This window comes from Colius striatus, chromosome 3 (assembly GCF_028858725.1).
Source record: "Colius striatus isolate bColStr4 chromosome 3, bColStr4.1.hap1, whole genome shotgun sequence".
Taxonomy (NCBI): Eukaryota; Metazoa; Chordata; class Aves; order Coliiformes; family Coliidae; genus Colius; species Colius striatus.
In genome coordinates, this window is record NC_084761.1 from 41532405 (window position 1) to 41558689 (window position 26285).

Sequence of the window (26285 nt, forward strand, 5' to 3'; positions counted from 1 at the left end):
TTTTCTTTTCCCACTATACCATATATACTCTGTCTATACATACACAGAGAACACAGCAGGGTAGTTCAGGCTTTTTATTAGCATTAATTTGGAAATCACAGCATGAGTTATTTTCCTGAGCTTCCAAAAACTATTATCTTACGCTGAATTGGTCTGCTATCTCTTCCTTTTAAGCTGAATTCTCTCTTATCTGTATTGACAGTTATGAGATTCAGGGCCCTTAAATCATTTATAAAGAGCATTGCTTTGAGTGAACTTTGGTAAGATCCAGGTGACTATACAAGGTCAATAGGAACTGGCCTTTCTGCAGTCTTGACGTGTAGCACTTGAATCTTGGACCTTGTCCGTGCTCAAGTTATGCCACACAAAGGCCCAGAGCACACAGAGAGAGGCTGCTACCCCTGCTGCAGCAGCACACTGATAATAAGCCACCAGAAGAGATTTTTGGCAGCAAGATCCTACCCCTAAGCTTTTGACCCAGGTTCAAAGCAGAAGATGCCACTGAAGTCACAACCTTCTGCTGCAGGCTGTAGCTGAGGTGCCTCTGAGTCTCCCAGGCAGACACTGCACTGCTGACCCAAGTGCTGCTGCTGCCGGTGCTCCTGAGTCAAAAAAGATCTTGGGAATTAGATGTGGGACAGAAGCCAGAGTGGCACTGGCATGCAGCCCATGCCAAGGGAGTGTATAAACCCTGTGAGTAAGGGGCTACCTTGTCAGACACATCAACTGTTACCACAGTCCCACTCAGGTAACTCCTTGCAGGCACCCCCCCAGATCCCTTCCAGTTCCTTTTTTAAGCACCATCAGGCTGTCTCTGACTGCCTAACTGTTGTAGTATTTTCAGCTTCTCTCTATGAAGGAGGGAGAATCAGTAAAATATTTACAAAATACAGAAAACCCAGCACAACTGCCCCAGGTTAATAAGTTTTTGCTAAATAGGAAAATACTGTCCCTTAAGTCACATCAAAGTCGTGACTGCAGCTTCCATGGCACGGTAAACTTGAACTGGTATCCCTTTTTAGTAATAGAGCCTAGCACAAATGGCAATATTTCAGGCTAATCCACCTTCTGCACTTGCCCCATCAGAGTCTAAGCCTGCTACATGCTGACCCCCTCTGTCAGATTTTCCAGAATATCCTTCTCCTGTAAAGTAAATATGATATTATGACCCAAAGAGTCGTTGCAGTGAGGTTTTGAAGCAGATGCTCCGCATGGGATTGACTGTCTTGCATCTTCCACTTGAAAGGGAAATAGTTTTCAAACACTTCGTGTCCAACGTAGACTAGGATTGAGTTCATTCCTGAAAGGAAGTACAAGTTGTACCTTCTGAGAGCCGGAATGTGCACATCATGGGCAGAAGCCCTGAAAGCACAACAGCAGCTGGTGTTAATGGCCCCAAAGGTGTTACACACGTGTTTTCAAATACAGCCTTAAGTAGTTCTCTTCCCCAAAGTGTTTACTGAAAAGAAATGCAGGCAACCTATCTGCTAAATTGAAAATACAACCAAACCACTATCCTGCAATTTTATTGACCAGGAGAATAATCACAGTTATTGTCTTCAGGGTGGCCAGGTGCCAATCTGTTTGGTCAGATCTGTTGCCTTTAGAAACAAATGCTGACTGCCCTTCAAAGCTCTAGGCTTTGTGGTAGGAGATAGGATACTGTGCTGTTACCCCACTCATTTTCCTGTCCAGACACCAAAGCTGCTGTGGGTTTGCATTCTGTACTCAGATGTTTGTCAAGAGCCCAGTGTGGTTAAAACCACAGTGGGATGCTTTGGGAGACAGGCTTATCTAAAACACAGAGACAGAACCTACACAACTGCCCAGGGGACTTCTGTCTTCCATAGCTTCAGAAGTGGTATTACTCTGTTGGCAGGCCTTTGCGTTTCCCATTAGGTTACCAAGCCTCAGCAGTCCTTTCCAAAACCAACTACGAACCAGCTGTGGTATTTTCCTTGGTACTAGGCAGCTGCTCCCTGGGACCTTAACTTGAGTCCAAGCTGAGAAGAGTCATTGGGCAATAGCTTCCAGCCCTCGTTTAAAGACTTGACAGTGCCCCCCGCTCCTAAATATGTGAGTTTCAAGTGTCCCGGTTCTATGCAAAGATCCAGCTCAAATTAACTGTTCTGGCATCCTTCACGTTACCTCATCCTAAATCCCAGCTCTCCAAAAGACAAGAGAAGTGCAGAAAATGTAGACTGCATCAGTGCAGAAAGGACTGGAAGGAATGTGTTTCCTGCTGTGTTTTTACTGACCTGGGTAGAAAAATGGAGCACCCGACCACAGTCTCTTGACATCCACAAGGTAATACATCAGCAATAAGAGCATGAAGGCAAAGCAGCTCATGGTTGTCACATATGATATTGACCTACACACATTTTCAGTGGAAAGGTATTTAAAGAACTGTGTGATACAAGGAGATCTCAATTGAAGAAAGGTAAAACATTCTCCAAGGTAAAACAGAACTTAAACTAAATCACACTAATAGTTGTATCTCTGCTTACCATAAGTTCTTGTTTATGGGAATAAACCCTTCTTCTTTAGAACATTTTGTCAAGATAGCAGAAATAATTCCCTAAAAGAGAAAGATGCTAAAGTTTATTATAACCACTACAACATGCTTCAGAAATGCTAAGTTTGCCTTGCAGAAAAATACGTATCTATGAAAGAGCTACGTAACAATCTGACTTACCATTACTATGCTCCATGTGACAAACCGACTCATAATTTGTTTGTGCTGGTCTTTGTAGAACAGGATAATTTTTCCTGCCTAATATAAAAAGAATATAAAAAAATAAGTTAATGCCCCTAAATGTGACTACAGTTCAAGAGCCAGATATATTTGCCACTGGCTACCTGTGCTGAGACAGAGAGTGTAAATAGGATTTGTGCAGATAGAAAAGCTGGCAACGACTAACTAGAACTGCACCAAAAAGCATCATGATAGCATGCTTTAAAGAGGGCGGTGAGCTGTGAGCTTTGGATGTTGGCAGCCCTCGTGTGAGCCCCTGCCTGCCCATGTCAGGGCAGGCAAGTACATCCATTGCGGCTGTGCACGGCAGCACACACTGCACATCAAGCAGAAAACCAGCAACAGAGAATGTGCACAGCTGCCACCTTTCAAACTTTATGTTTAAAATGAAGCTGTGAAGCCTGTGCATCTTTTGGCCCTATTTTCCAACATGCAGAGCCAGCCTCCTCCCAGCGTAAGCCCAACCTTAAAACAAGCAAACGAAGTTTCCAGGTGGGTATTTTGCAAACGCTTTATGTCCATCCCTTAAAAAAACCTGAGAAGTCTTGGTTTATCTAATGCAAGCTACTGCCAGGTTAGATTTTTCTTCTCTGATGCTCACAGGCTGAGTCAGCCTGAAAGCATTGCTCTGGAAGAGGTTTTGTTAGAATCAGTCTCAGCCTTAAATAAAGAAGCCAAGTTGCCTCCCCATTTTCCGAGATTCCTTCAAATCTTCCCCTTATAGCACACAGGTGGAAAGAAAAGAGGTACCTGTAATCCCAGAAATGCCATGACAATGGTATTTATGGTCCCCAGGATCCCTTCAGGATCATATGGCATCATTGTTTGGTAAATCACCTTAGAGAGAAAATAGTTGTTATGGGGCACCTTGAGCAACTACTCTCCTTTCTGTTCCATGCCCTGCCAAGCCCCTCCTGACAGCTGTGTTGAGTGCTTGCCTCCAGCTTCACACAGCAAACCAACAGCAACTTACACTTGAAGAGGGATGCTGGTAGATGTGCTTTTCTCCAAGAAACAAGCGATCAATGTAACCAGCAGCTCCTCCAGTGCAGTTGGGATAGTTCCCAAAGTCTCCAATGCCCCCAGGGCCAAGGTAGCCCCTAGGACAGAAGGAAACAGATTTTGGCACAAAGTGCTGGTAATGCTCCACCTGAACAGTAGCTGGCCCACTGGCTCAGCAAACTGAATGCTCCATGTTTTTCCTGGCCAGAGGCACATGGAGAAACACAGGTGCTACATGACAGCAGGCTGGTGGCCACCCTGTTCTGCCCATTGCCATGCCACGAGCAGCTGGGTCATGAGGGGACAGGCAGCATTGGGCAATGCTCCAGCCCTAGCTGCTCAGCCGGCTGTTCCCTGGTTCTACAGGTACTGACCTATTCAGGGGGCCAAGGGAGAGATGGGTGACATTGCAATGGGCACAAACTGCTGCACACAGAACTCAGGGAGATTTTAATTCTCCTCTTTAGATAGAAGGGGAAAATAACAATTCTTAAGTTTGAAATCATCATTAAAAGAGAGAAAAAGAGGGGGAAAAAAGGTATTAAATCATAGTGAAACTGGGATTGCTTTTATACCTGGAAAATCAGTATCTTGTCAAAATTCATAAAGTCTAGTTAAAATATGATACTGCCTTTCTCCTAGAATATGATTGTCATTAAGTATGCAACATGCTGTTAAGACATGAAAAAATGTTACAATAATTTAGGAATACAGTGTTGCTTCCATGCAAGAAAGACTGAAAAAAAATGGGCATGATATCTATGTATGACACATTGATAATTCTACTCAACAGATGTATCACTGGCTTAAATATCTGCTACTGTAGAGGCCAGATGAAGAACCAGAGAGTTCATTTCAGCAGGCTTTCAAGGTTTCTCTCAAAGCAGACATATGCTTTTGCTATTCACTGGATAAAGACAGTATTTAAGGGGTTGAAATGTCCCTAACCCTTTAGTGTATCATCAGTGCAGCATGACGTAAAAAAACACTCCATGTGTCATCAGCTGTGGAGAGTATAAATTATGGAAGAAGGTACCACAGCTGCCCCCTTGAAGAGTTTTTCTGAAGAGGGTTAAATGTGACCTGTGTTTTTGGGCTGTGGCAGTCCCACCTAAGGCTATAGCCTGTAATGAGTGCTAGTCTCTGTGGTGGAACCTGTACATGGGAGCCGTCTATCCTTTTCTCCTGACCAGTCCAAACTTACAAGGTTGCACAAGTGTCTTCAAATATGCATGTGTTTTTCCTTTTGTGAGGTCTAAAATGCAGGCTACCTAAGTTAGAGGTGAAGTGCTAAGTTCATCTCTGTTTTTCTGCTCATTTTCTAAGCCCTAATTCAGGGAAGTAATGGTGTTTCTGTCTTTCATCCATGTGAAGTGTCAAACACTTGATCAGTCTTAACATCTGTTTAAGTCCTATTGACTTCAAGCTAAAATCCTAAGCACGTGATTAAATACTTTTCTGTTTAGGGATGCTTATGTGATTCAGAGCCTAAGAGCAATTGGTTTAGGGAACAAGGGGGTTTGGTTAATAATGGGTGGCAGCCTTGAAATTACTGTAGCTTTCTTATTCTTTGAAGAAGAAAAGATTAGTTCTAGATGACACTATTTAATCAGCACCCAAAAGGATGCTGACAGATCATAGTTGAGCCTTTCCCAAATGCCTATCTCTTTGTAGGAAGAGTAACTTTCTCTGCCCAGTCGGCATTTATGAAATACTAAGCAATTCTGAGAAAAAAATTAAGCATGCTATACTGAGGAGGGAACAGGTTTGTAAACCCATCATCCTTGCTCTAATGATGAGATGGGATGAGCAGGTCTCTTCTCCCAGGTAACGAATGACGGGACAAGATGAAATGGCCTCAAGTTGCCCCAGGGAAGGTTTAGATTGGACATTAGGAAGAATTTTTTCTCCGAGAAGGTTATTAGCGCATTGGAATGGGCTGCCCAGGGAGGTGGCAGAGGCACCATCCCTGGAGATATTCAAAAGCTGGGTAGCTGAGGTGCTAAGGACATGGTTTAGTGGTGGGCTTGGCAGTGTGAGGTTAGTGGTTGGACATGATGACCTTAAAGGTCTTTTCCAACCTAAATGATTCTATGAAATTATGTCACCCTGATAATACCTGGTACTTTACTACCAAAGTAAAAAAAGTTTTTTTTCACATGAATGCTTCCCTTAACCCTGCTGGCTTAAAAGCTCTCTTCTTCATTTTTTCCCTATGCCTAATAAAATCTAGAAGGAAAACAACCTGATGCTCCCCAGAAAGTAGTCCAAGTGCAGAGTCTTACCTGGGACAACCTGGCACTGGTAACAAAAACGTCAGGCAGAGCCAAATCACCTCTAACGTTAGGATGAAAATCCACTGGGGCCAGAAGGGGAGAATATCCTGCAGGGCGGGACATAGTGTCTCCTGTGCAAGGTGGAGGAAGGGGGGTGTTAGCTAGCAAGTAAAAACCATGCCCTCAGCGACACCTTGTACTTCCTGGCAGGGTCCCCCAGATACAAGAGGGAACTGTTGTCATTACCAAACTGGCTTCTACTAACAGACCTTTAATCTTCACTAACGATTCCCAGACACTTGGGGAAGGGGAGAGAAACAAACCAAAACAAAAGCCCACAATGTTTTTTAGCTTGGAAAATGCCAATAAGAATTTTGATTCGTGAGTAGAACAAAAAAGCCTTTTGGGAAAACAGACTCCAGAAAAGCCAAAAAAACAGAATTACTTTCCCCTGCTGTGAAAAAACACTGCAAAAACTAAACAGACAAAAAATAGACCACAAGACTCGGTGTAGAGGTGCCTGTCCCTGCAGTCCCTTGGTGGTGGAAAGTCATCACAAGTGCCTGGGAATGCCTGCTTCTAAGCACCACCTGAATGGATCAAATATGGTAAAGCCAGAAGGGATAAAATGCAGACTGGGACACTGAAGGGTGCATGTTCTCCAAAATTTTTGCTGGGTCACGCTATGCTACACATCAGATAAGGTGCTACGTGTTTTTTTTATCATTTCTCATATGTTCCTTGTGCCCAACCAAGAGTAAAAGCTCCCAAACCCTACTCTATCACTTGTCATCTCCCCACACAACTCACCATGGTCTCACTCTCATCTCCAGCTCTTGTAAACATGAGTTCGAGAGCAGCAACCACCAGGTAGGTGAATCCCAGCCTCTGGAGCACCCCAGGAACGCGCAAATTATCCCAGGACACTGGAAAACATGCCAGCCACATGGGCTCACAATTTTGTAAGTATGAAAGCTCTCCTCCACTGCACTGCAGGAATGAGGGACACCTCCACCCTACCACCTCACCTTCTGTAAATCATAACCCTGGGAAAGACACCACTAAAAAGATAAACTGGTTGGCACAGGAGTCAGAACTGCATCGTTGCAGAACTGAACAGCACTGTGCAGGATGCCATCAAACTGCCCCCATGACACTGGCCAGTACAGCAAGGCTGACAGTCTTCTCCATAGTCCACCAAGGAGGAAGGAACAACAAGCAGAGCAAGTTCCACTCACATGGTCCAAGGCAGTAATTGGGATTCACAACTATGATTCCCAGCAAGATTAGCAGAGAACTCCTCCAGAGGATTTTCCTGAGCACCTTCCACTTGGAACTTCCCCACGTCAGCATGGAGCTCAGTGACAACGCTATCGATGTCCCCATGATGAACACAAACCTGGAGAAGTGCACAGACAGGAGCTGGAGCTCACAGATGCCACACCACACTTCTGCCTGCCAGCCAGCACTACAGCTAACCAAGCAGCCTGCCTTGGCCCAACAGAAATGCATGAGCTGGGTGAAACTGGGCAACTCTATTTCCACTGATTGCCAGAAATCCCCAGACAATGGAGCTTGCGCCATGGGGCCTTTCCACCTCTTTTAGTGGTCAGCTGAGGCAATGAAGCTCAGGGAAGTGATTGCATTCTAGTCTTTTTGCAGCAATACATATGCCCCCAAAAAATTCCATTAGCCAAAATTAAATTAGCCCCTTCAGAGCAGTAAAACACAAGCTGCAATCTACGATTCAAATTCAGAACTGACCCGCTTCAGCCCTCTAGATCAGGTTCATGCCCCCAGTCCTGCTCCCTCTCCAAGAGTAACCACAACCAGCATGCGTTTTAGAGAAATCTGCTAGAGGTAGACGTGATAATTGCTTCTGCATAAAACCATTCTCTGGTTATTGAGAGATTAGCTTAGTTCAAAATTCCTTTGGTTATTTCATCTCTGGATACACATCAGTCCAGCTTTAAGTCTTGCCAGACAGACTGCCTCCCACCCCTTAGTGTGGCAGTGAGCTCCTCAGGGGTACTGTACTTCCACTAGCAGGGAACCCTGGGCCTCCCACTGACATTGTGTGAGGGCAGGAGGGAGGATGCAGGGCAGCAAAAAACATGTGTCTCTCCTATCGCTTCATAAGGATGATGCTGTTGTCTGGAGGGGCAGGTTCCTATCAAGCCTCTAACACAAATTCACCCCTCCAAATACATTTCCACGTGGAGGCAAGGTGCACACAATGTGCTCCTTGCAATTAACAGACAGAATAAATTGACAAAAGAAATACTCTTCAGGAAGACTTACCATGGAAACACCAGATCTGCCACTGTTAACCCTATAAAGAAATATGAAAGAACACATTATTTACCTCGAACCCTCTCCGTATTTTAGCAACATTATAGTTGAGTTTCCAGAGGAATTGCAGGCTGCTTGCTATTACTTGATGCCCCAAAACTGAAAACATACACAAAACTTGCAAAGAGCTAATCATCTTGTTTCACTGCTTTTACCATTCTTCAAAAACAGGATCAGAACTGATTGCCATGTCTTGGGAAAAAATTCAGGGACGGGACCTTTGCTATTCTCCACTAGGGCAGCATGTTGCCCAACCCCTTCCTCAACTGGCCAACTGAGCTGTTAAGGTCTGTACAGCATCAAGCGCCATCAGCTCGAGTGCAGTCATTAAACAACACAGAAACCTGTCAGAAATGAAAAGGTTACACGCAGACTGTGATCCGGAACCATCCCGTCACGGTGTGACAAGCAGGACTATACACGCCTAGCCCATTAACCCAAGGGGCCAGACAGCCTGCTGAGGCTGCCCAGCACAGTATCCCCCCTGCCACCTTCCATGGGAGCTATGGCTCGCTGCAGCAGCCACCACAACGCTGACCATGGCTGGGTACTGCTGCAGACAGAACCCAGGTTAACTCTCGCAATTGTACTTTACCATTCCAGCTCTCGTGTTTGAAGAACCAGTACTTTCCTCCTCCATAGTTAACAAACACCATAATTGTGAGAGAGAGCCTAAGAAGACAACAACAAACACACACAAATATCACATGCAGATGAATGAACACACAGCTAATGTTTACCCCCATTAAAACATTTCTAACTGTGAGATCTGGTTTATTTCACTTTTAAAGCAAGATTATGTACAAGGTTTCAGCTTTGCCAACCAGGAAGCCGCTTTTCAAAGATCACAGGTGGCAGTGAACCAAAGCAAGCTCCTCCACATAGCATTTTCACGCTGAACAAACTAGATCAACCACAAAGTGTTTTGGAAAATCCAAGAATTAAAACCTTGATTATCTTCTAAGAAAAAAAGGCCCCCTTGAACCATCCATCTGCTATGTATTTCCATACACTGTCAACTCCCAATTGGAAAAAACCCTCTCATTCCCCTTGGAAGAGCTGCTTTTGAGCAAGGTCTGATGCTCACCCTCGGAAGGTGTCCAGGGAGCGCAGGCGCTGCCGAGGGGCTGTGCCCCACAGCCCCAGGGTGGCATCACTGCTCACTGAGTCTGCTGGCTTCGGAGACCCCAACTCCTTCAGGAACAAACCACATAAAAGAATGGCAAGTCAGCAGCTGCATCAGCTGCTGGGGATCAGAGGTCAGCAAACCACAGACTTTCACATACTGTGGTTGTCTTTGCTCTCCCCATATTCCTCTTCCTTTTGTTTCCTCACTTGCTATTTCTAACCCCCTTGTGGCTCCACCATATTGCAGTAATATTTGCAGATGCTCCACACTCCACCTTTGAGCAGGATGGAAACAACAATGCAGTGAAAAGAGCCTGTGTCTGAGACTCATGAGAGCTGGGTCCAATTTGAATCAGCCACAGACCTGCTCTCTCTGTAAGTGCTGCTCTATAACAGAGCTGAGCAGATCCAGCTGCTGACTCAAACAGGATCCATCCCATCAGTACTTGTCTGACATCACAGAGAGAGTGTTTAGAGAGCTAAAACAGCAGCAAACGAATCCTTTCAAATGCAGGAGAGGCTCCTTTCCCATCAAATTCCCCACAATCACTCTGATGGGCCCCAGTGCCAGCACAAAGCAGCGGACAGCTGTGGACAACTACAGGAGTTGCTGCAGAGTTCTGCTCCCAAGTCTTTTGAATCTAGAGGTGTGAAGCCCACACTGTGATGATCTATTGATACTCAAATACAAAACAGGGCTCATGCAGAAATGCCAGCTCTAAGGCTGTCAGAGCAATCTTGATGAAGCATAGATTCTGTTAAAATATCTACTGTGCTGGAAGCAGACACAGAAGCTGGCATTTCTTCCCCATCCTTTACGCTACCTGTGTCACAAGGGGATTGTATTTTCACTGACACTTGCGCTTCAAGGAAACTAAAAAGGGCACAAAGCTGTATGTTCAAGACTTACAAGACCTCTACTGAGAATCCACTAAACTTGCATGGAAACCCAGCCTAGCACTCTCCATGGACAAAAAATTGCCTGTCTGACATCAGTACCAAAGGGAACATGCACAAGGGGAGGATGATTAGTGATAAACGAGTGCCCAGATGTCCAGGTAGTGTGTGTTTCTCAGAGATGCATTACAGAATGCAAATTACTGATACAATGGTCACTCACCGAATTAATCAGACGATCAGTTTCTCTGGGGTTCAGTTTCTTGTAAACCCAGTTTCTGACTGGATCAATTCTGAAAATCAGCAGCAGATTAAAGCACGAAACAAGACAAGGAGTATTTTATAGCCAATTTCATCTTAATATCAACCAACCAGCAGCATAAATCATGAGACAGGACAGTCCCTGTTTCTATTCTGCCAGCTCACATATGTGACATCGAAATTCAGACAGGACCTGGGACCCCAGCTTTGTAATTGCACTGCCCCATGCTGAGGTTTGGGGTGTTATTCTGGAGTTGTGTACAGGCAAGGATGACTTGCCTCTCTCAGTGTACAGCCCAGAAGGCTGCCTGTGCTGCACATGCTCAGGTCTCACCAACCTGCAACACCTCAGAGCTAGACCCAGGAGCAAGTCAGGAGAGGGTGTGTGTGAGTTTATGGCAGGCATCAGCTGCTCTGCAGTACCCACTCCACATTAGCACACGAGCTGAGCGGCTGCAGGTTGGCCCTCAAGGGATAGCCTATCACTCTGTATTTAATATCAGATGGACAGCTACCACAGCTTAACTCGTACACAGCAACCTGGGAACAGGATGTGGTCTGTGAGCTGGGCTACAGTGGGACTCTGAAGCACTCCCACACTGTGCTGCCTGGTTTGAAAGAGGCAGCCCCACTTCACATGTGAGGAACTATCACAATACTGTTCACTTACTTCATAGAAAGGCGCCCAGCAATCAGGACAGCAAGGATTCCCATGTAAACCAGGAAAGCAACGAGAATAGCTACATGAAAGAGAGAGGAACACAACTCTAAATGATATAACAAAACCATTTGGCAGCCCAGGTTTGGCCAAGCGTGACACAAGCATGACAAACAGTCCAACCCACCCATCATCACACCACCTTCTCTGTGCAATACCTATCTTCAGCCTGAGCCCCAGAGTTAAACACCATAGAAGGAACACCCAAAACAAAACCAGACTACTTTCAAAACACAGCTCAGTGACTGCACACCTCAGCCTAAAAAAGGCAAAATAAAGCTGCACTGCATGACAAGGTGATGGTGAGTTAAGAGTCCGATGTGCTGTATGTTCTGAAGAAGAAAACGGTCTCAACATGAAGAAGACAGGAGAGAAGGTAATATAATAAGTTTGCAAGTATGGAGAATTTCTCTTCACAGCAGGAAAACTGAAAGGACTGAAGAATAACCTAATGTAAAGAAAAATAATGGAAGAGATATAGATGAGAGTTTAAAACAGCCCTGGTAAAAGAGATGGACAAAAAACCAAGTTGTGAACCTTAAAAGCAGAACAACAAGCAAAAAGTCCAAATACTATGAATTGTTCCCCACGTTTTCAGAAGCAAGACAGAGGGAAGAGGGGGGAGAGTTCTGTGTATATGCATAAACATGCAGGGAAACAGGAAGTAACTACAAAAATATCTCTCTCCAGACACATACCCACTGATTTTTCTAGGCTAAGCCCTGCTGCAACAAAGGTGGTGGTCACACAGTATATCACGTGAAGAGGCCTGACCCTGGTCAGGGCTCCAAGATGGGTGTGTAAAACATAAGGAGGTAAGATGTTGAGAGAGAAGAGGAGCAAGCCCATGACATATCTTCAACACAGCTTGAGCACAGGCTTTTTAGGAAGTTAGATCTGCTGGGAGACATGCATGTTGTAGAAAGAAAAGGGAAAAGAGAGCATTACATACGGAGATAGCTGTTGATAGGGCCTTCATTGATGACTAGGTCACAAGAAACAGTTTTGTTGCTTGTACTTTGGGTCTTTACCACAAGGGAATAATTTCCAAACTCTCCAAAATGATACTGAATCCTGCAAAGGATAAAGGAAATGAAACTTGCTGAGCCATCACCGCTATGTACGGGTACTGCAGCAGCAAACTGCAAGCCTGAATATGTGTAGGAAAAGCAAGCTGAAAACTAAAAACTTGGCCTACTAGCATAATCTAGTAAGGAGCTGCCCAGCTCTGCCTTTACCAAGCATTACCCTACCCTTGCCCAACAGAGATGCTTTACCACGCATGCAGTGTGCTACCTACTACATCACCCATCATCTTCAACTATAACCTGTCTGTGACAGACACCCGGCACGGGCAGGCCATTTCAGCTCCTTCTTGCGCCCATATCCATTCAGCACAGTTACAATGTACATATCCCACCTTACAGCAGCAGGGAGGTGACTAACTCTGGGGCTGAGCAGTCAGGGAGAAGGGGGTGATGAGCAGACAATAAGTCGGTGCATTGCTTAAAAAAAAAAAAAAACAAAAAAACCAACACAAAAGGCAAAACCTAAGCTAGAGGTATCGAGGTGTTTCTTGGGGCTGGGACACGTACTTGCACAGCTGTCCATCACCCACATAACCGGTGAGCAGCAGCGTAAGTGGATGCTGGGTGTCGACCGTTACCACCGCAGTGCCCGGTTTGCTCAGGGTCCCGTCGCTTGGTGGGACAAATGCCAGGAACTGATACAGGCACTGCGGAATTAGAGGAGGAAGGAAGCTCAGTAGTTTTAAAGGCGTGAAAGGGAGTCCCGCTTTGCATAGCGGCAAAGGAAAGGGTGAGAGCAGATGGCCAGGGGCTTGGGGCCGCGCCCGCCGCGGGACTCCCGGCTCGAAGGTCGAACCGAAGCAACCGAAGGAAGGCAAGGGAGCGGCCTGGGGTGACAGGGTGCCGGCGCCACTGCCGCGGCCCCGCTGCTCACCTGGTGGCAGGCGCCGGAGAGCGCAGCGAGGCGCAGGCCCTGCGCGGGCAGCTCGTTGCGGATGAGCAGCAAGGCCTGATCTATCCGCCTGCCGCGGGCCGCGGGGCTGCCGGCCTGCGCCGGCGGGCGCTGCCCGTGCGGCTGCGTGAGGCCCGGCGCCATCAGCAGCGCGCCCAGCGCCGCGGCCAACGCCGCCAGCCCCGCCGCTGCCGCCATCGCGCTGCGCTCCGCCCCACGCCGCTCCGGGGCGGTGCCGCCGCGCTGCCCGGCCACCGCGGAGTCTAGCTGTTCTTCGTTCCTCCCTGCCCCCTCCGTGCGTGCCGGGGTCCAGCGGCCCTGCCCGGGGCAGCGGCAGCCCGAGCCCGTCTCTTCAGAATGCCAAGATGAGCGGCGGAGCGGGCGTCGAGCTGGACGCCGCTTTGAACGGCCTCCACTGCCACGCGTGGCCTGTCTCCGTAAGCTCCAGGCTGGGGACCGCAGTGCCTGTGAGGCAGCTGTGCAGCCTGCAATGAAAAGGCCCCGCAGACCCTCACCTCCAGGCTGGGAAGAGGGTCCTGCATAGCCTCCGTCTTTCACGGAGAATGCAGAAAGCATGGCCATGAAAAAGAAATCTCACCTCGTTAGGAGGGAGTTTCCTCCCAGGGAGGTGTCATCGGTCTCGTTGGCATTGCTGCTTGCAGCCATCCTGCTACTTAATGCCCTTCTCTACCTGTACCTCAGCAAGTTTCACATCTCTTCAGGACGTGCTGAAACAGACCCTACCCTCTGCCCTTTTGGGTACTTCAAACTGGGAGCAGCGAAGAATTGCTCTCCATGGCTCTCCTGTGAAGCCATAAACAGGGAAGTCAGGAAACTTAAGCGTGTTGGTGAAGGTGCTGTGAAAAAGGTGAGTTCCATTTTCCTTCCTTTCACTCTTTGCTGGCTAACTAATGCCTACACTCCTGCTGTAATTAATTATCCTCACAGCAGCTAATTACTGTAGGCAGCCAGGGACATATGGCTACTCATAAGATGCACAGAACAGGTAGAAGAGTGTGACTGGAGCCCTGGGCCACCTCCCCAGCACTGAACAACATCCAGCTACACCAGCAAAATCACAGGCCTCGAAGCATTTCTGGAGTGTGGTACAGTAGTTCCGTCAGGGTAAGACTGGCTGTCTGGGCAGTATGAAATAATTCATTCCATTCTAAAGAAAACATAAAGAATCGTGATGTAATTATGGCATTGGTAAGGGCTTGCTGTGACAGGTACATAGCCCTACTTAAAACTTGACCGTGGCTGGTGACTGCAGTTTTAGTTGTGACTAAGCAGTCACTTGGAGGTCAGCGGCAGCAGGTAGCAGTTGGTAGAAGACTCTCCACATGTCTTATATGTCTCTTGCATGTTCTCAGGTCTTCCTTTCTGAGTGGAAGGAAAACAAGGTGGTCCTTTCACAGCTTACCAACTCAGAGCTGAAGGAGGACTTTCTCCATGGACTGAAGATGCTTAAAGCACTTCAAAGCAAGCATGTTGTCCGGCTGCTTGGCTTCTGTGAGCAGCAGTTCACAATCCTCACTGAGTACCACCCTCTAGGCTCTGTGAGGGGCCTGAATGAAACTCTCCACATGCCCAAGTACAAGGGCATGAACACCTGGCACCGCAGGCTGATGCTTGCCATAGACTACGTGAGCATCATTCAGTACCTGCATGGCAGCCCAATGGGCACCTTGGTGATGTGTGACTCCAATGACCTGGACAAGGTCCTCTCTCAGTATCTCCTAACAAGTGACTTCCACATCCTGGTGAACGATTTGGACGCTCTGCCTATAGTGAACAGGAGTGCTGGCAGGCTGGTGAAGTGTGGCCATCGGGAGCTCCAGGGCAAGTTTGTAGCTCCTGAGCAGCGTTGGCCCTATGGAGACGAGGTACCCTTTGAGGATGACCTCATGCCTCCCTATGATGAGAAAACAGACATATGGAAAATCCCAGATGTCTCTAATTTTTTCTTGGGCCATGTTGAAGGCAGTGATGTTGTGCGACTGCATTTGTTTGACATCCATGCAGCATGTAAGAAAGAGGACCCGTCTGAAAGGCCTTCTGCCCAAGAGGTCTTGGACACCTACAGGAAAGTTTTAACTCTGCTTATTCAGGAGGCAGCCATGCCTGGTACTAGGGAAATGCTGTAGTGAGTCATGAGACAACATACTGAAGCTGATGTCCTTCCTATTTATTTATGTTGCCTGAAGGGCAAACTCTCTGTTCCCAAAAGTGAGATGAAAATAATGATTGAGCTTCTACCTCTTGAATCTAAAAAATAAATAAACTAATAAAACCCACTCGATGCTGGAGCTGTGCAGTCTTCCCATTGGCATGTTAAACCTATCATTGGAAAGGAGGAGGAGGAAAAAATGAAGTTGTGTGGGTGCAGGAGGAAATTTGTTCCTTAAGAAATAACGAATGTCTTTTGCAACATTTACACAACAGCTCTATTAAAAAAATTGCACACAAAAAGAATTAAAACCAAATATTGGTCCACTTAAACTGATTGGCAGATGACTGCAGAGCAGAGACAATGGCATGTCTCCCACAAGCTTTGTGCTGATTCCTGTGGCTTTGGCCCTTGTCTTATCCACAATGCCCTCACCCACTTTCCCATGGAGTAAAAGCAGTGGTGACTCAGAAAGGAGCACCCCCGTTCACCTCAGGTTTTGCTGAGCCCTGATGCCAGAGCCCCAACAGCAGTCTTTCCCTGTTGGATGGGGAATAGGTTGGGTTTGGATCTGTAGGGTCATCGCTCTGTGGGCCCCATATCCCACACCAGCAAGCATGTGGCTGCTTTGTAAGCAAGCAGATGACGCAGATCACAAACAGGCTGCTTACAGACTCATGCTCTTGGTTTTGAAGCTTTTGTCCCGTGATATTCTCAGACAGGCTCTTTAGAGGTGAAGATGTAATACAGGAGTCTCTAGCTCTTTTTTAATCCACAGAAATCCTGAGTGCTTTAGAAGAGACCTGAGGTGTATATTTTTTTCATTCCCTTATCATAATGACTCAATGGAAGGGGGGAAAACAAGGACCTGAAAGAGAATGTGACTTCCTTCCACAGCAACGAGCATTTAGAAAATAAAAGCCCTGTATTCAGCACAAACAACACTATTGGGTCTCAATTAAAAGCCCACTATGCATAAAGACAGGCTGGTTTTTTTTTTTTCAATGTGCTTAAGAGAAAGCTTTTGGCACCTACATGGATGTCACAGCCTGGTTCCAGCAGCTGAAAAGAAGGAATAGGGATGCCTTAATCCAGCAGTAGGCTCTGTTTGGATTAGGGATGTACGTTTTCTGTCAGTGAAGAAACGAGAGTAGTATGAATGAGACACGTGGACTCTACCACTGTGCACCTGAGCACTTTCTGAAACAGATCTAAGAGAAAGACCCAGGGGCCTGAGACAACTGTCATATTTTGACTTGAGAGGTGATTTGTAAACACACTGTCTTTTCTGCTGAGGAGTTTGGTTCTGTTCTTTGCTGTGCTGATATCCCTCCCCACATCAGCAGGCTGTTGCAAGTGCACTCAGAAATTGCAGTCAGTTTGTACACATAATGCTCAAACACGCCTGTGTTCTGCAAATTACTAAATTCATACCTGATTCCATATAGTGGAAGAAGCCCTTTAAAGGCTGGTCATTATGGCCCTGCTTTCCCTTGGGGCAGTCTCTTTTCTGAAATTAGTGGATTTTTGCCTTTTTTTTTGCTTGTATGATCCTTCCTGGCAGCTTTCCTGCTCAGGTTGTCAGGAAGCAAAGCTCAGAAGTCAGGGTCTCCAAGAAAGAACAATGAATCTGGATGCCTCATGTTTGTTTTGGACTTTGACTTAAAACACCTTAAAGAAGCCTGAGGAAAAAGAATGCACTCTCTGTTGTAATTGCATCATCCAGCCCATGAACTCTCAAGTTGTTATTATTAGGGTCAGAGTTGTACAGCTCGAGGATGTGCAACAGTTGGAAAAGCATCCTGTTACACACTTCAAAGCCAGAGATCAAGCTTTGAAGGGCCAGGACTCAGATCTTTTTCATGTGTCCCCAGCAATAACTCATTACCTTTTGTTAGCCATCATGTGTATGTGAAAGAAAAGTCAGCATCTGATGTCTGTGAAGTAAACATACCATGTGGTTTTCAGGAGAGTAGCAAGGACAGACAAGAAGAACCTGACAAGCTTCTTATGCTGGTCTCTGGGTTAGGACAAGCTTCTTGCTGTGATGTGTACTGTTGCACCTTGCAGACAGACACATTCATTTCACAGAGTGAAAAAAAAACCCATGAGGACAAATGCTGGTTCTGAATAGCTCCCTTGCCACCTCTCTGTTCCTGGATGAAATAGTTACCAACTTTTTTTTAAGAAAAGGTGTCTCCCTAAACATTCACCCTGAGCACTGAGTCCCTTGCAGGTCCCTTCCTTGTTCCCTCTCCTTCAGCTTGTGGCTGGTGTTCTATTCCAGCAGGAATAAATGACATTTGTTCTGAATACAGCATTATGGGGCTTCAAAGTTTCTTAGGAGGGATGTGGTTTCTGTGGAAGAGGAAGCACTAGATGGCAGCATGAAGGTCAGTTTAGTTAGTCACTAACAGTTGTAGCCTCTCATGCCCAAACATAGCTAGGATCTGACCTTGAAGACAGTATTTTGCTAGCAAACTTACAGAAACCCCTAAAAGATCTCATTGTGTTTGCATTAGTTAGTATGTAGTAACAAGACAGATAGGAGGGCTGTCAGAAGAGCCTCATGTGTCAGTCGAAGGGGCTACGTCCCCTTTAACTTGTTCATCATATTTGTATATCATCCCTTTTAATCTCAACTCGGTGCAATCTCAACCAACTTTCAGTGTCACTGCCTCCCAGTCTTTCAGTAAAATCAGAAGAGTTTGCACTTTCTCTGTCTTTCTGTTCTTCCCCACTGACCCCTTTGGCAAGCTCAAGATTGCATGAATCCTGTCCTTCCCATATTTCAAGATTCTTTTCTGTTAAAGGGAAGTGAAAAGGCCTCATGGAGAAGGGAAAAGAGGCAAGACAGCCCCACATGCTGTTGCCTCTCCTCTTTATAATTATCTCTGCTGGCCATTCCAGTTTTCACTACCAGTCACAGCCTTGGGTAAACATTTGAGGGCTTTGTTGCCTGAGTACAAGCAGTTCTTCCATGTCTCGTGGGAAATACCAAAGGTTGAAGAGCAGGTAGAGGGCTGTTCACAGCTGGAAGCGTGCAAGCCTCTCTCTCATCTACTGCCCCGACAGCTCTAGACAAATGGACACAACCTCCCTTGCCAAGACCATTGTCACAGTTCTGCCTAACCTCAACAGCTGCTGGTTCTTATCTCAAGCTCAAATCTAGGGCCCCACATTCCCTATCCTTTCCCACAAAATACACTTCTCCTGGATGGTTGCTGCTAGGCTTCCTATTGTATCCTGGTTCCTCTGTCCGAAAGTTCAGCTAAAGAGATGGCACAAAGACAGGCCACACAAGGAGGACTTGCTGCTAGCGCTCATCTCCTTGAGAGAACTTCAGAGGTTTTTCAAACCACCTTAGGTGGTCATGGTCCCAGGGGTTTTGTTTGCTGTCATCACCAAGATGAAGGCCTTGAGTCTGGTCTCTTGTCCCGGGACAGGACAATCCTTTTGCTAAGGTCACTGACCTGCGCCACCTTGCCCTTCCCTTTCGGGCAGTGCCTCCTCTGCCATCCCTGCAACAGTTCCACAGAACATCCTGCCCGCTCCAAAGAACCAAAGCAGAGACTGTCTCCCAGAACCTGATTCCCTGACCAAGCCTCCCTGGGACACTGCTATGCCAACAGTGGAGAATACAGGGAAACCTAGGATGTACCAGCTGAGCCTGCTGTCTGCTGGTACAAACTCAGGACATACTCTATGAGTATGGTATGCTCTACCCTTGGTCTGATGCTGTTGCCATAACAGTGGGAATCCCATCAGATTTCCCAATAAAGTTTAGCTCTTACCTGACAGGTTTGGGCCACAGAAGACAGAGCAGAAACTGATGGCCTCAGCGCAGCCTCAGATTCTGTTCAAACCCACCACGCTCTCTTCTTTTTCTCCTCAGCGTTACCCAATGAACAGCACTGTCAAGGTTCTACTGCTTTCCCTACTGAACTGTGTGCCAACTGCAGGCTTCTCGGTGGCTCAAGCGGGATGTAGCACATGTCCCTTTGTGTGCTGTGGATTTCAGACTACACTAAAAACTAAATGCTACGCAGGTGAGGAGCCTGCACAGGTAGCTCACCTGTGCATGCCAGGCTGGCAGGGCTTCAAGGTACAGCCTGCACATCCACACCAGCTGTTCTGCAGCTCTGGGTGAATACTGAGGAAACAAAATGGACACAAAGCATTCACAAGGCTTTTCTTCGCTTTTTTTTTTTTTCCCCCCTAAAGGTTACTTTTAACATCCATGTTACTCTGTATTCAATACAGCCGGAACTACTGAGTGTATCAGAAGTTTAGAATACCAAACAAACTTTTTGAAATCCCCTCACATGCTCTAAACCAATATTTTCCTTTGGTGCCACACAAACAAAACATCAGATCATTATCTTTGTGAAACAGAGGCAGTGCTGTTTGCCCCAATGTAATTTGTGAGATATTTGGCAGGATTTGCAACTGTAAACCAATTCTATCTTTGTGGCTGTAATGTCTTACCAACAGTCAAGAGACCCTGGGAACAAGAAAAAAGTGGTTCTCAAGTTCTTCTAGCGTGATATAATGCATATATTTGTAGAGTTCATCCAAATAAATTATATGCTAGATGGTACTTTTAAAAAAGAAGAGGGGCTTTATGGTTTTATTTTAATTGAAATACTGTATACTTGAGATGACCACATGATTTCCAATAATTATCAGTCTCTGTTCTGAAGTCTATAATCCAGTATTTATCAGGATTAAATGGTGAATGTATTTACATTACAGTGATATTTATGTCTCAATGATTTCTCATTCTATTTAGCTCTGGGTAACTCAGAAACCATTAAAAAATATATATGTATAAAGAGAGAGAGGGACACACATTCTTTGGCCATAATTTTCGAAAGGACAAGCTTTCTGTTAGATTCCAACATTCACATTTTGGAAATGAAGTAACTGAATTTTCAAAACTGGTAATGTTCAGCAGCTTTCAGACAAACTTATAGTAGTTGCTAGATGCTAAGGACTCCTAGAAAGTGAATTCTTTCCTAGCAGAGCTGGAAGACCCTTTTCAGCAATTCTCTTGACAATTCTATGGGAATGAAGTCAGGATTTTTTTTTTTTTTTAATAAATCACAAAGCTATTTGTTTTTCTCCCCAAGAGCTGGTTCCTGTGAGAGGTTGTGTCTGACCTGTAGATGAAACTACCTGGGCATATTTGCTACTGTGCAACGTTGAAAATCTGGCTGGTAAGCTTGGGTCTCCATTAGCTACATCTTGCCAGAGTAGCCTATGCCAATACCATATGTTATTATTACATATTATTTGTTTAGTGCCTACCCGCTTTTGTCACAGGCTGGGATCCTAGAGGGTGGGTGCTATACAGGCACAGCACAAAATGACAGTACTTTCCCTACCAGCAGCTTTGGTATAAGAAAACAGAAAGCAACTGATGTCCTCATGCATGAACAGCATACACAAGTGTTGGTTATCCCATCCCACCTCGTCCAAGCTACAAATAAATGTGCTATGTAATCCACGCAGACAGGTCACATCATTTCTTGTGCATTCAACGACAACTGCAAGGGCTGACTTTGTTTGGGCCAAATGCAGCAGTAGCCTTGCATTCCCATTTCTGAAAGTGTTTTGGGAGCCTCAGACTGAAAAAAACCCTCAAGCTATAAAAGGAAACAAGAGTGTACCACAACAGGTACCTAGGCTTAAGAGTCAACAAACTTTGGTATTTGAACCAGATTCCTCACAGAAGTCACAAAGGTGGCCCACATCCCCAGAACTCCTATTGATACAGTGAGAGATGACTCCTTTTTCTCAGGTTTGCAAGGCTGTCACACTCACTGCAGTGCCAGATGTTGTGCTTCTCAGTGTAACCCTGTCCCACCCCCTGCTTAACATTTGCTAACTTCAGAGCGGTATGTGGGGGGAAAAAAAAATCTCTTTCTGCCTGTGTCTCACATTGGGGATGGGTGGATTACCTGAGCCTTAAATCCAGCATTGAATTAAATCAGTCAAATCAGGCACCTGCTGATAGGTAGAATCTGTTCTTATGTGGAAGAGCTGCAGGACCTGAAGTTCTGCTTTGTGGATAGAGACCTTGGCTTCCTCCAGATGGGAAGCTGGGTGCTGAGTCCTGGGATGTTCCAGCCCCTTTCCAGGTTGTCCAGAGCAGAGCTGAAGGGTTAATACAAAACGTGCCTTTAGATACAGCTTCTCCACACTCCGTACAAGGGAGCCTGATCTCAATTGAGGTCTAGAGGTAGTTGTGAAATGCAAGGACTACCCTAGTTACTTATGTTTATTCTTTCCCTTTTCTTGCAAGGACATGTAAGTTTCTTGTCAGGTCTGTTTGCAGAAAAGTTCAACACACTAAAAAACCAAACAAAAAGCCTCAGCTTCATGAGAAACTGTTTAAGATCCCTGTAAGACCATGCTTAATTAACTGTCTTCTGTTCTGTTGCATAAGCAACACTTCCCCCCTCTATCCCTTAGTGGTTTCCACAGTTCTGTGTATGGGTGCCATCCCAATTTAATGACCTAGAATTAGGCCTAATTGCTGTTCTACTCTTCTTTCCCACAGCATGTAGGGCAAGGGATTTTTCTCATGATAACACTGCCTTAGCTTTTTTTTTCTTTCCTTTTTTTATATAATGCTGTTTTCACCCATATCCTTTTATGCCCTGATCTGAGGCCTCTTGAAATGAATTTGTTCCATATGACAGAAAGAGAATGACTTGGCATGTCTTGCACTGAGGTAATGTCTTTCCAAAGGACAGTTTCCCCAGGCCTGACGGACATTTGCAAAGTGAGTGCCATCTGACCAAGGTGTCTTGACTCCCTCTACTCAGTAAGGGGTCAGAGCACTTCCTGAGACTCATTCTGAATGTTTAACATAGGTTTGATAAATCAGGCCCTAATAATACTTGGCTTTTGCTCATATTGTCTTATAAACGTTAAAGACAAATAACAACATAAGTACCCCCTGCAATAAGCATAAAGCAAAGACAGATGAACCATGTTGATAACGTACACCGCGGAGCGAGCGCCAGCCCACGACTTCACAGCTCCGCCGGCCTCTATCCCGCCCGGGCCTTCCTCAGGGCGCTGCCACCGCGGGCGCAAACAGTCTGCTCCATCCCCGGCGACACCAACGGTCGCTTACTCACACGCCGTCCCGCCGCAGGGACCGGTAGCGGTAGGGGAAACGAGGTGGGAGGTGGCAAGAGGAGCTGCCGGAGGCGCTTGCTGCCCCCGCTGAGGGCCACCCCGCGATGGCGGCGGGGCAGCCGAGGCGCGGAACCCTCCCTCCCGCCCCGCCGGTCGCCTGACGTCACTTCCCGCCGGCAGCGGGCCGTCCCTGCGGCCGGTGTCCGCCATGGCGGCGGCGGCGGGTGACAGCGGCGCCATCGACTACTCGGTGCACGAGGCGTGGAACGAGGCCACCAACGTCTACCTGCTGGTGGTCCTGGCCAGCCTCGCCCTCCTCGTCTACGCGCGGCGGTGAGGGGACGGGTGGGGGCGGGGCGAGGGCTCCCGGCGGGAAGCGGCCGCGCCGCCCCACGTGTGGCCGCCCCGGCCGTGCCGCCCCTCACCGCCTTCCTTGTCCCCCTGCCCCAGGAACAAGAGAAGGATCATGCGCATCTTCACCCTGCCTCCAGCCGCCGAGACGCCGCCCGAGCCCAACTTCTACGACAGCATGAAGAAGATCCGCTTGCGGCAGCAGCTGGAGATGTACTCCATCGGTAAGCCAAGGAGGGAACTGGGCTCCCGCGGGGCGGGTCCTGTCGAAGTGGACTTGTAGCCACGCCATCCTCCATGGTACACTACCGTCCTGTGGCACTCCATCAGCAGGGCACGGGGCACAGGACTGAGGTGTGAGGGAGCAGCGGGAGCAGCTGTGCGATTCGTTCCTAGCTGTCAAAACGAATCCGATGTGGAAAATAAAAAAAGCTGCCAATGTCTCAATGTTGTGTCAAATCATAGAATGGTAGGGGTTGGAAAGGACTTTTAGAGATCATCTAGTCCAGCCACCCTGCGGAAGCAGGTTCACCTAGATCAGGTCGCATAGGAACATGTCCAGGCGGGTCTTGAAGACCTCCAAGGAAGGAGCTTCCACAACCCTCCTGGGCAGCCTGTGCCACTGCTCCGTCACTCTCACAGTGAAATAGGTTTTTTTCTTATGTTTAAATGGAACTTTTTGTGTTCCAGCTTCATCACATTACCCATTGTCCTGTTGCTAGCTACATTAGAAAAAAGGGATGTCCCAACCTCCTGACAGCCACCACCTAGACATTTGTAAATGTTAATGAGATCTCCCCTCAGTCTCCTCTTCTCTAGACTAAACAGCTCCAGGTCCCGCAGCCTTTCCTTGTATGAAAGATGTTCCATACCCCTGATCATCTTGGTGGCCCTGTGCTGGACTCTCTCCAGCACTTCTCTGTCCCTCTTGAGCCGAGGAGCCCAGAACAGGACACAGGACTCCAGATGAGGCCTCACCAGGGCAGAGTAGAGGGGGAGAAGAGCCTCCCTCGACCTGCTGGCCACTCTTCTTGATGTATCCCAGGATGTCATTGGCCTTCTTGACCACGAGGGCACATTGCTGGCTCATGTTTAGCTTATTATCAATCAGGACTCCCAGGTCTCTCTCTGCAGAGCTGCTCTTCAGCAGTTCACTGGTGCATGGGGTTGTTCCTTCCCAGATGCAGGACTCTTGCATTTGTCCTTGTTGAACCTCATGAGGTTCCTCTCTGCCCAACTCTCAAGCTGGTCGAGATCCCGCTGAATGGCAGCACAGCCTTCTGAGGAATCAGCCAGTCCTCCCCAGTTTGGTGTCATCAGCCAACTTGCTGAGGTATACTCTGTCCCCTTATCCAGGTCATTGATGAAGATGTTGAACAAGACTGGCCCCAGAACCTATCCCTGTGGAACTCCATTGGCCACAGACCTCCAACTTGATTCTGTGCCATTGATCACCACCCTCTGGGCTCTGTCATTCAGGCAAAAAATGTGATGGATTTGTAAGGGTTGAAAGGACTATAGGATCAAGAGTAATTCAGCTTCACCAACTGAAATTAAATGAGAACATTACAGTACCAACAAGTGTTGCCAGTGTCATTTTAATTTTGAAGGCCAGAATGGAGACAGGAAAAAGCTCCATGCCCTTGACATTTGAGATCCAGTTCAGAGAAATAGCCGTACTTGTTTCACACATGCACACCTAGACGCAATATGGGCAAGAAATAATGAGTTGGAACCAACTTTTAAATGTGAAGATGTAATGTAAAGATCCTTAAACCAGGCCATTGCCTTCTGTAGGAACAAAAAAAAAAGGATATGCTTCCTACAGAGGAGTGCCTGCTGGCATTCGCTGCTGGTGTTTGCTCCACCACACACAACTCTTTGATCTCCCTTTGCCTCGCTAACCAAACTAATTTTTAAGTCAATGCACTTGCTAATTTGTGGCTTGTATATTGTGGATAAGTTATGTGGAAATCAATCCGGTGACTAAGAAGTCCTTCAAGTCATCTCTAATAGCACTTCTGAAACTACAGGCTTTCATTTTAATTTTTTTTTTTCTTTAATGAAAGGACCTGAATGGAATCACAGTTCTCAGCTACTAATTTACTGATATTTTGCTATGACCCTACTGTTGGGCCTTTCTGAGGCCAAATGCTAAAGGACTGGTTCCACATGGTGACTGAAAATTCCCCTTGTGTGGCTAAGCACAGAAATTATGTTATCTAGTCTTGTTATCGTATTTATAGCTGTATATATATGGATATGCATATATGCATACACATATACATATATACATGTATAGAATAAATGGTATCAATGTTGATCGGTGTTTCTTTTTTTCAGCACGGAAGTATGAACAGCAGCAGCAGCCACCAAAACAGACTGAAAGCATACAGCTCTCGGTGGAATGAAACCCACAACTGTAGGAACTCAGGATGCATTTCCAGTGCTGATGATAAGAGGCCTCCTAATTGATGTGTAGCCGAAGGCAAGGGGGAAAGGAAGGAGACTCTCCTAAAAACTTTGTTCTCAGTAGCTTTTCTCTGAGTCCCATGAAGAAAACAGAGTGCCCGCTGAAACATCCAGCATGAAAGTAGGGAAGACCTCAGAGAAACCTCTTGAGGGCAGACAGGTGCAGTCTTACAGATGTTTTATTTCTCTCTCTGCCGGCACCTTGGAAGTTGGTTTTTACTTTCTCTGGCAAGATGCTCTAGAGAAAGCAAGGCAGTACCTACCTGCCTGGAAACCCTTTTGTTTCCTTGATCATGCAGTGTTGAATGTGCTGTATGTGTTCAGTATATGTGAAGATGCTGAGGCATTCCCGCCCAGCAGAGGCAAATAGCTTCCAGGGCCAGAAGCATCGTTGGCGGTAGTACAAAAAGATTCAGTGCTCTGTGTTTATGTGGGAGGTAGGTGTGTGATACCGTGAACCCTTCCTAGAGGGACTTTGAGAAATACACAGTGAACTGCACATCAAGATGACAGCTAAAGCCAATACCGTACCTTTAATAGCAATGGGGGTTAGCTTCATTTACTGCAATTGCTTTAAAAAATGGGATTGTCTATAAAAATTTGCATAAAGATCACACCCCAGTTTCTTTCTAAGTAAATCACAAAATCGGCTAATGTAAAGAGTACTGCAGAAATTACTTCTTAATAAAAGCATCTAAGAACTGAAACTTGCTCGACGATGTATCATGCTGTAATTCCTCGTTACATGCCCTGAGCAGGCAAAGCAGTGAA

General features: G+C 46.5%; 3 protein-coding genes across 7 annotated transcripts; 2 read left to right on the forward strand and 1 right to left on the reverse strand.

Moving 5' to 3' along the window:
* Positions 1-59: 59 nt before the first annotated feature.
* Positions 60-22836, reverse strand: HGSNAT (heparan-alpha-glucosaminide N-acetyltransferase). Of its 3 annotated transcripts, XM_061992462.1 has the most exons (16): positions 22555-22836; positions 12342-12463; positions 11342-11411; positions 10634-10703; positions 9473-9579; positions 8981-9057; positions 8335-8365; positions 7272-7432; positions 6844-6959; positions 6043-6164; positions 3729-3855; positions 3506-3592; positions 2696-2773; positions 2508-2578; positions 2259-2371; positions 60-1300 (listed from the first exon to the last, which is right to left on the reverse strand). In XM_061992462.1, exons 3-16 carry the CDS (start codon positions 11383-11385, stop codon positions 1119-1121), a joined length of 1386 nt encoding a protein of 461 aa, XP_061848446.1. In that variant the 5' UTR covers positions 11386-11411; positions 12342-12463; positions 22555-22836; the 3' UTR covers positions 60-1118. The 3 variants fall into 3 exon arrangements, with proteins under 3 accessions (XP_061848446.1, XP_061848447.1, XP_061848448.1); XM_061992464.1 differs by lacking the exon at positions 2259-2371 and having other exon boundaries at positions 1176-1300; XM_061992463.1 differs by lacking the exons at positions 9473-9579; positions 11342-11411; positions 12342-12463; positions 22555-22836.
* On the forward strand, positions 13617-16055 carry POMK (protein O-mannose kinase). The gene is made up of 2 exons (XM_010201444.2): positions 13617-14237; positions 14743-16055. The coding sequence occupies exons 1-2, from the start codon at positions 13944-13946 to the stop codon at positions 15514-15516; spliced, it is 1068 nt and encodes a 355-aa protein (XP_010199746.2). The 5' UTR covers positions 13617-13943; the 3' UTR covers positions 15517-16055.
* A 36-nt stretch (positions 22837-22872) lies between the features above and the next one.
* On the forward strand, positions 22873-26221 carry SMIM19 (small integral membrane protein 19). Of its 3 annotated transcripts, none has more exons than XM_061992467.1 (3): positions 22873-23024; positions 23142-23266; positions 25386-26221. In XM_061992467.1, the coding sequence occupies exons 1-3, from the start codon at positions 22900-22902 to the stop codon at positions 25451-25453; spliced, it is 318 nt and encodes a 105-aa protein (XP_061848451.1). In that variant the 5' UTR covers positions 22873-22899; the 3' UTR covers positions 25454-26221. The 3 variants fall into 3 exon arrangements, with proteins under 3 accessions (XP_061848451.1, XP_061848452.1, XP_061848450.1); XM_061992468.1 differs by lacking the exon at positions 25386-26221 and adding an exon at positions 24399-24623; XM_061992466.1 differs by lacking the exon at positions 25386-26221 and adding an exon at positions 24224-24361.
* Positions 26222-26285: the final 64 nt, after the last annotated feature.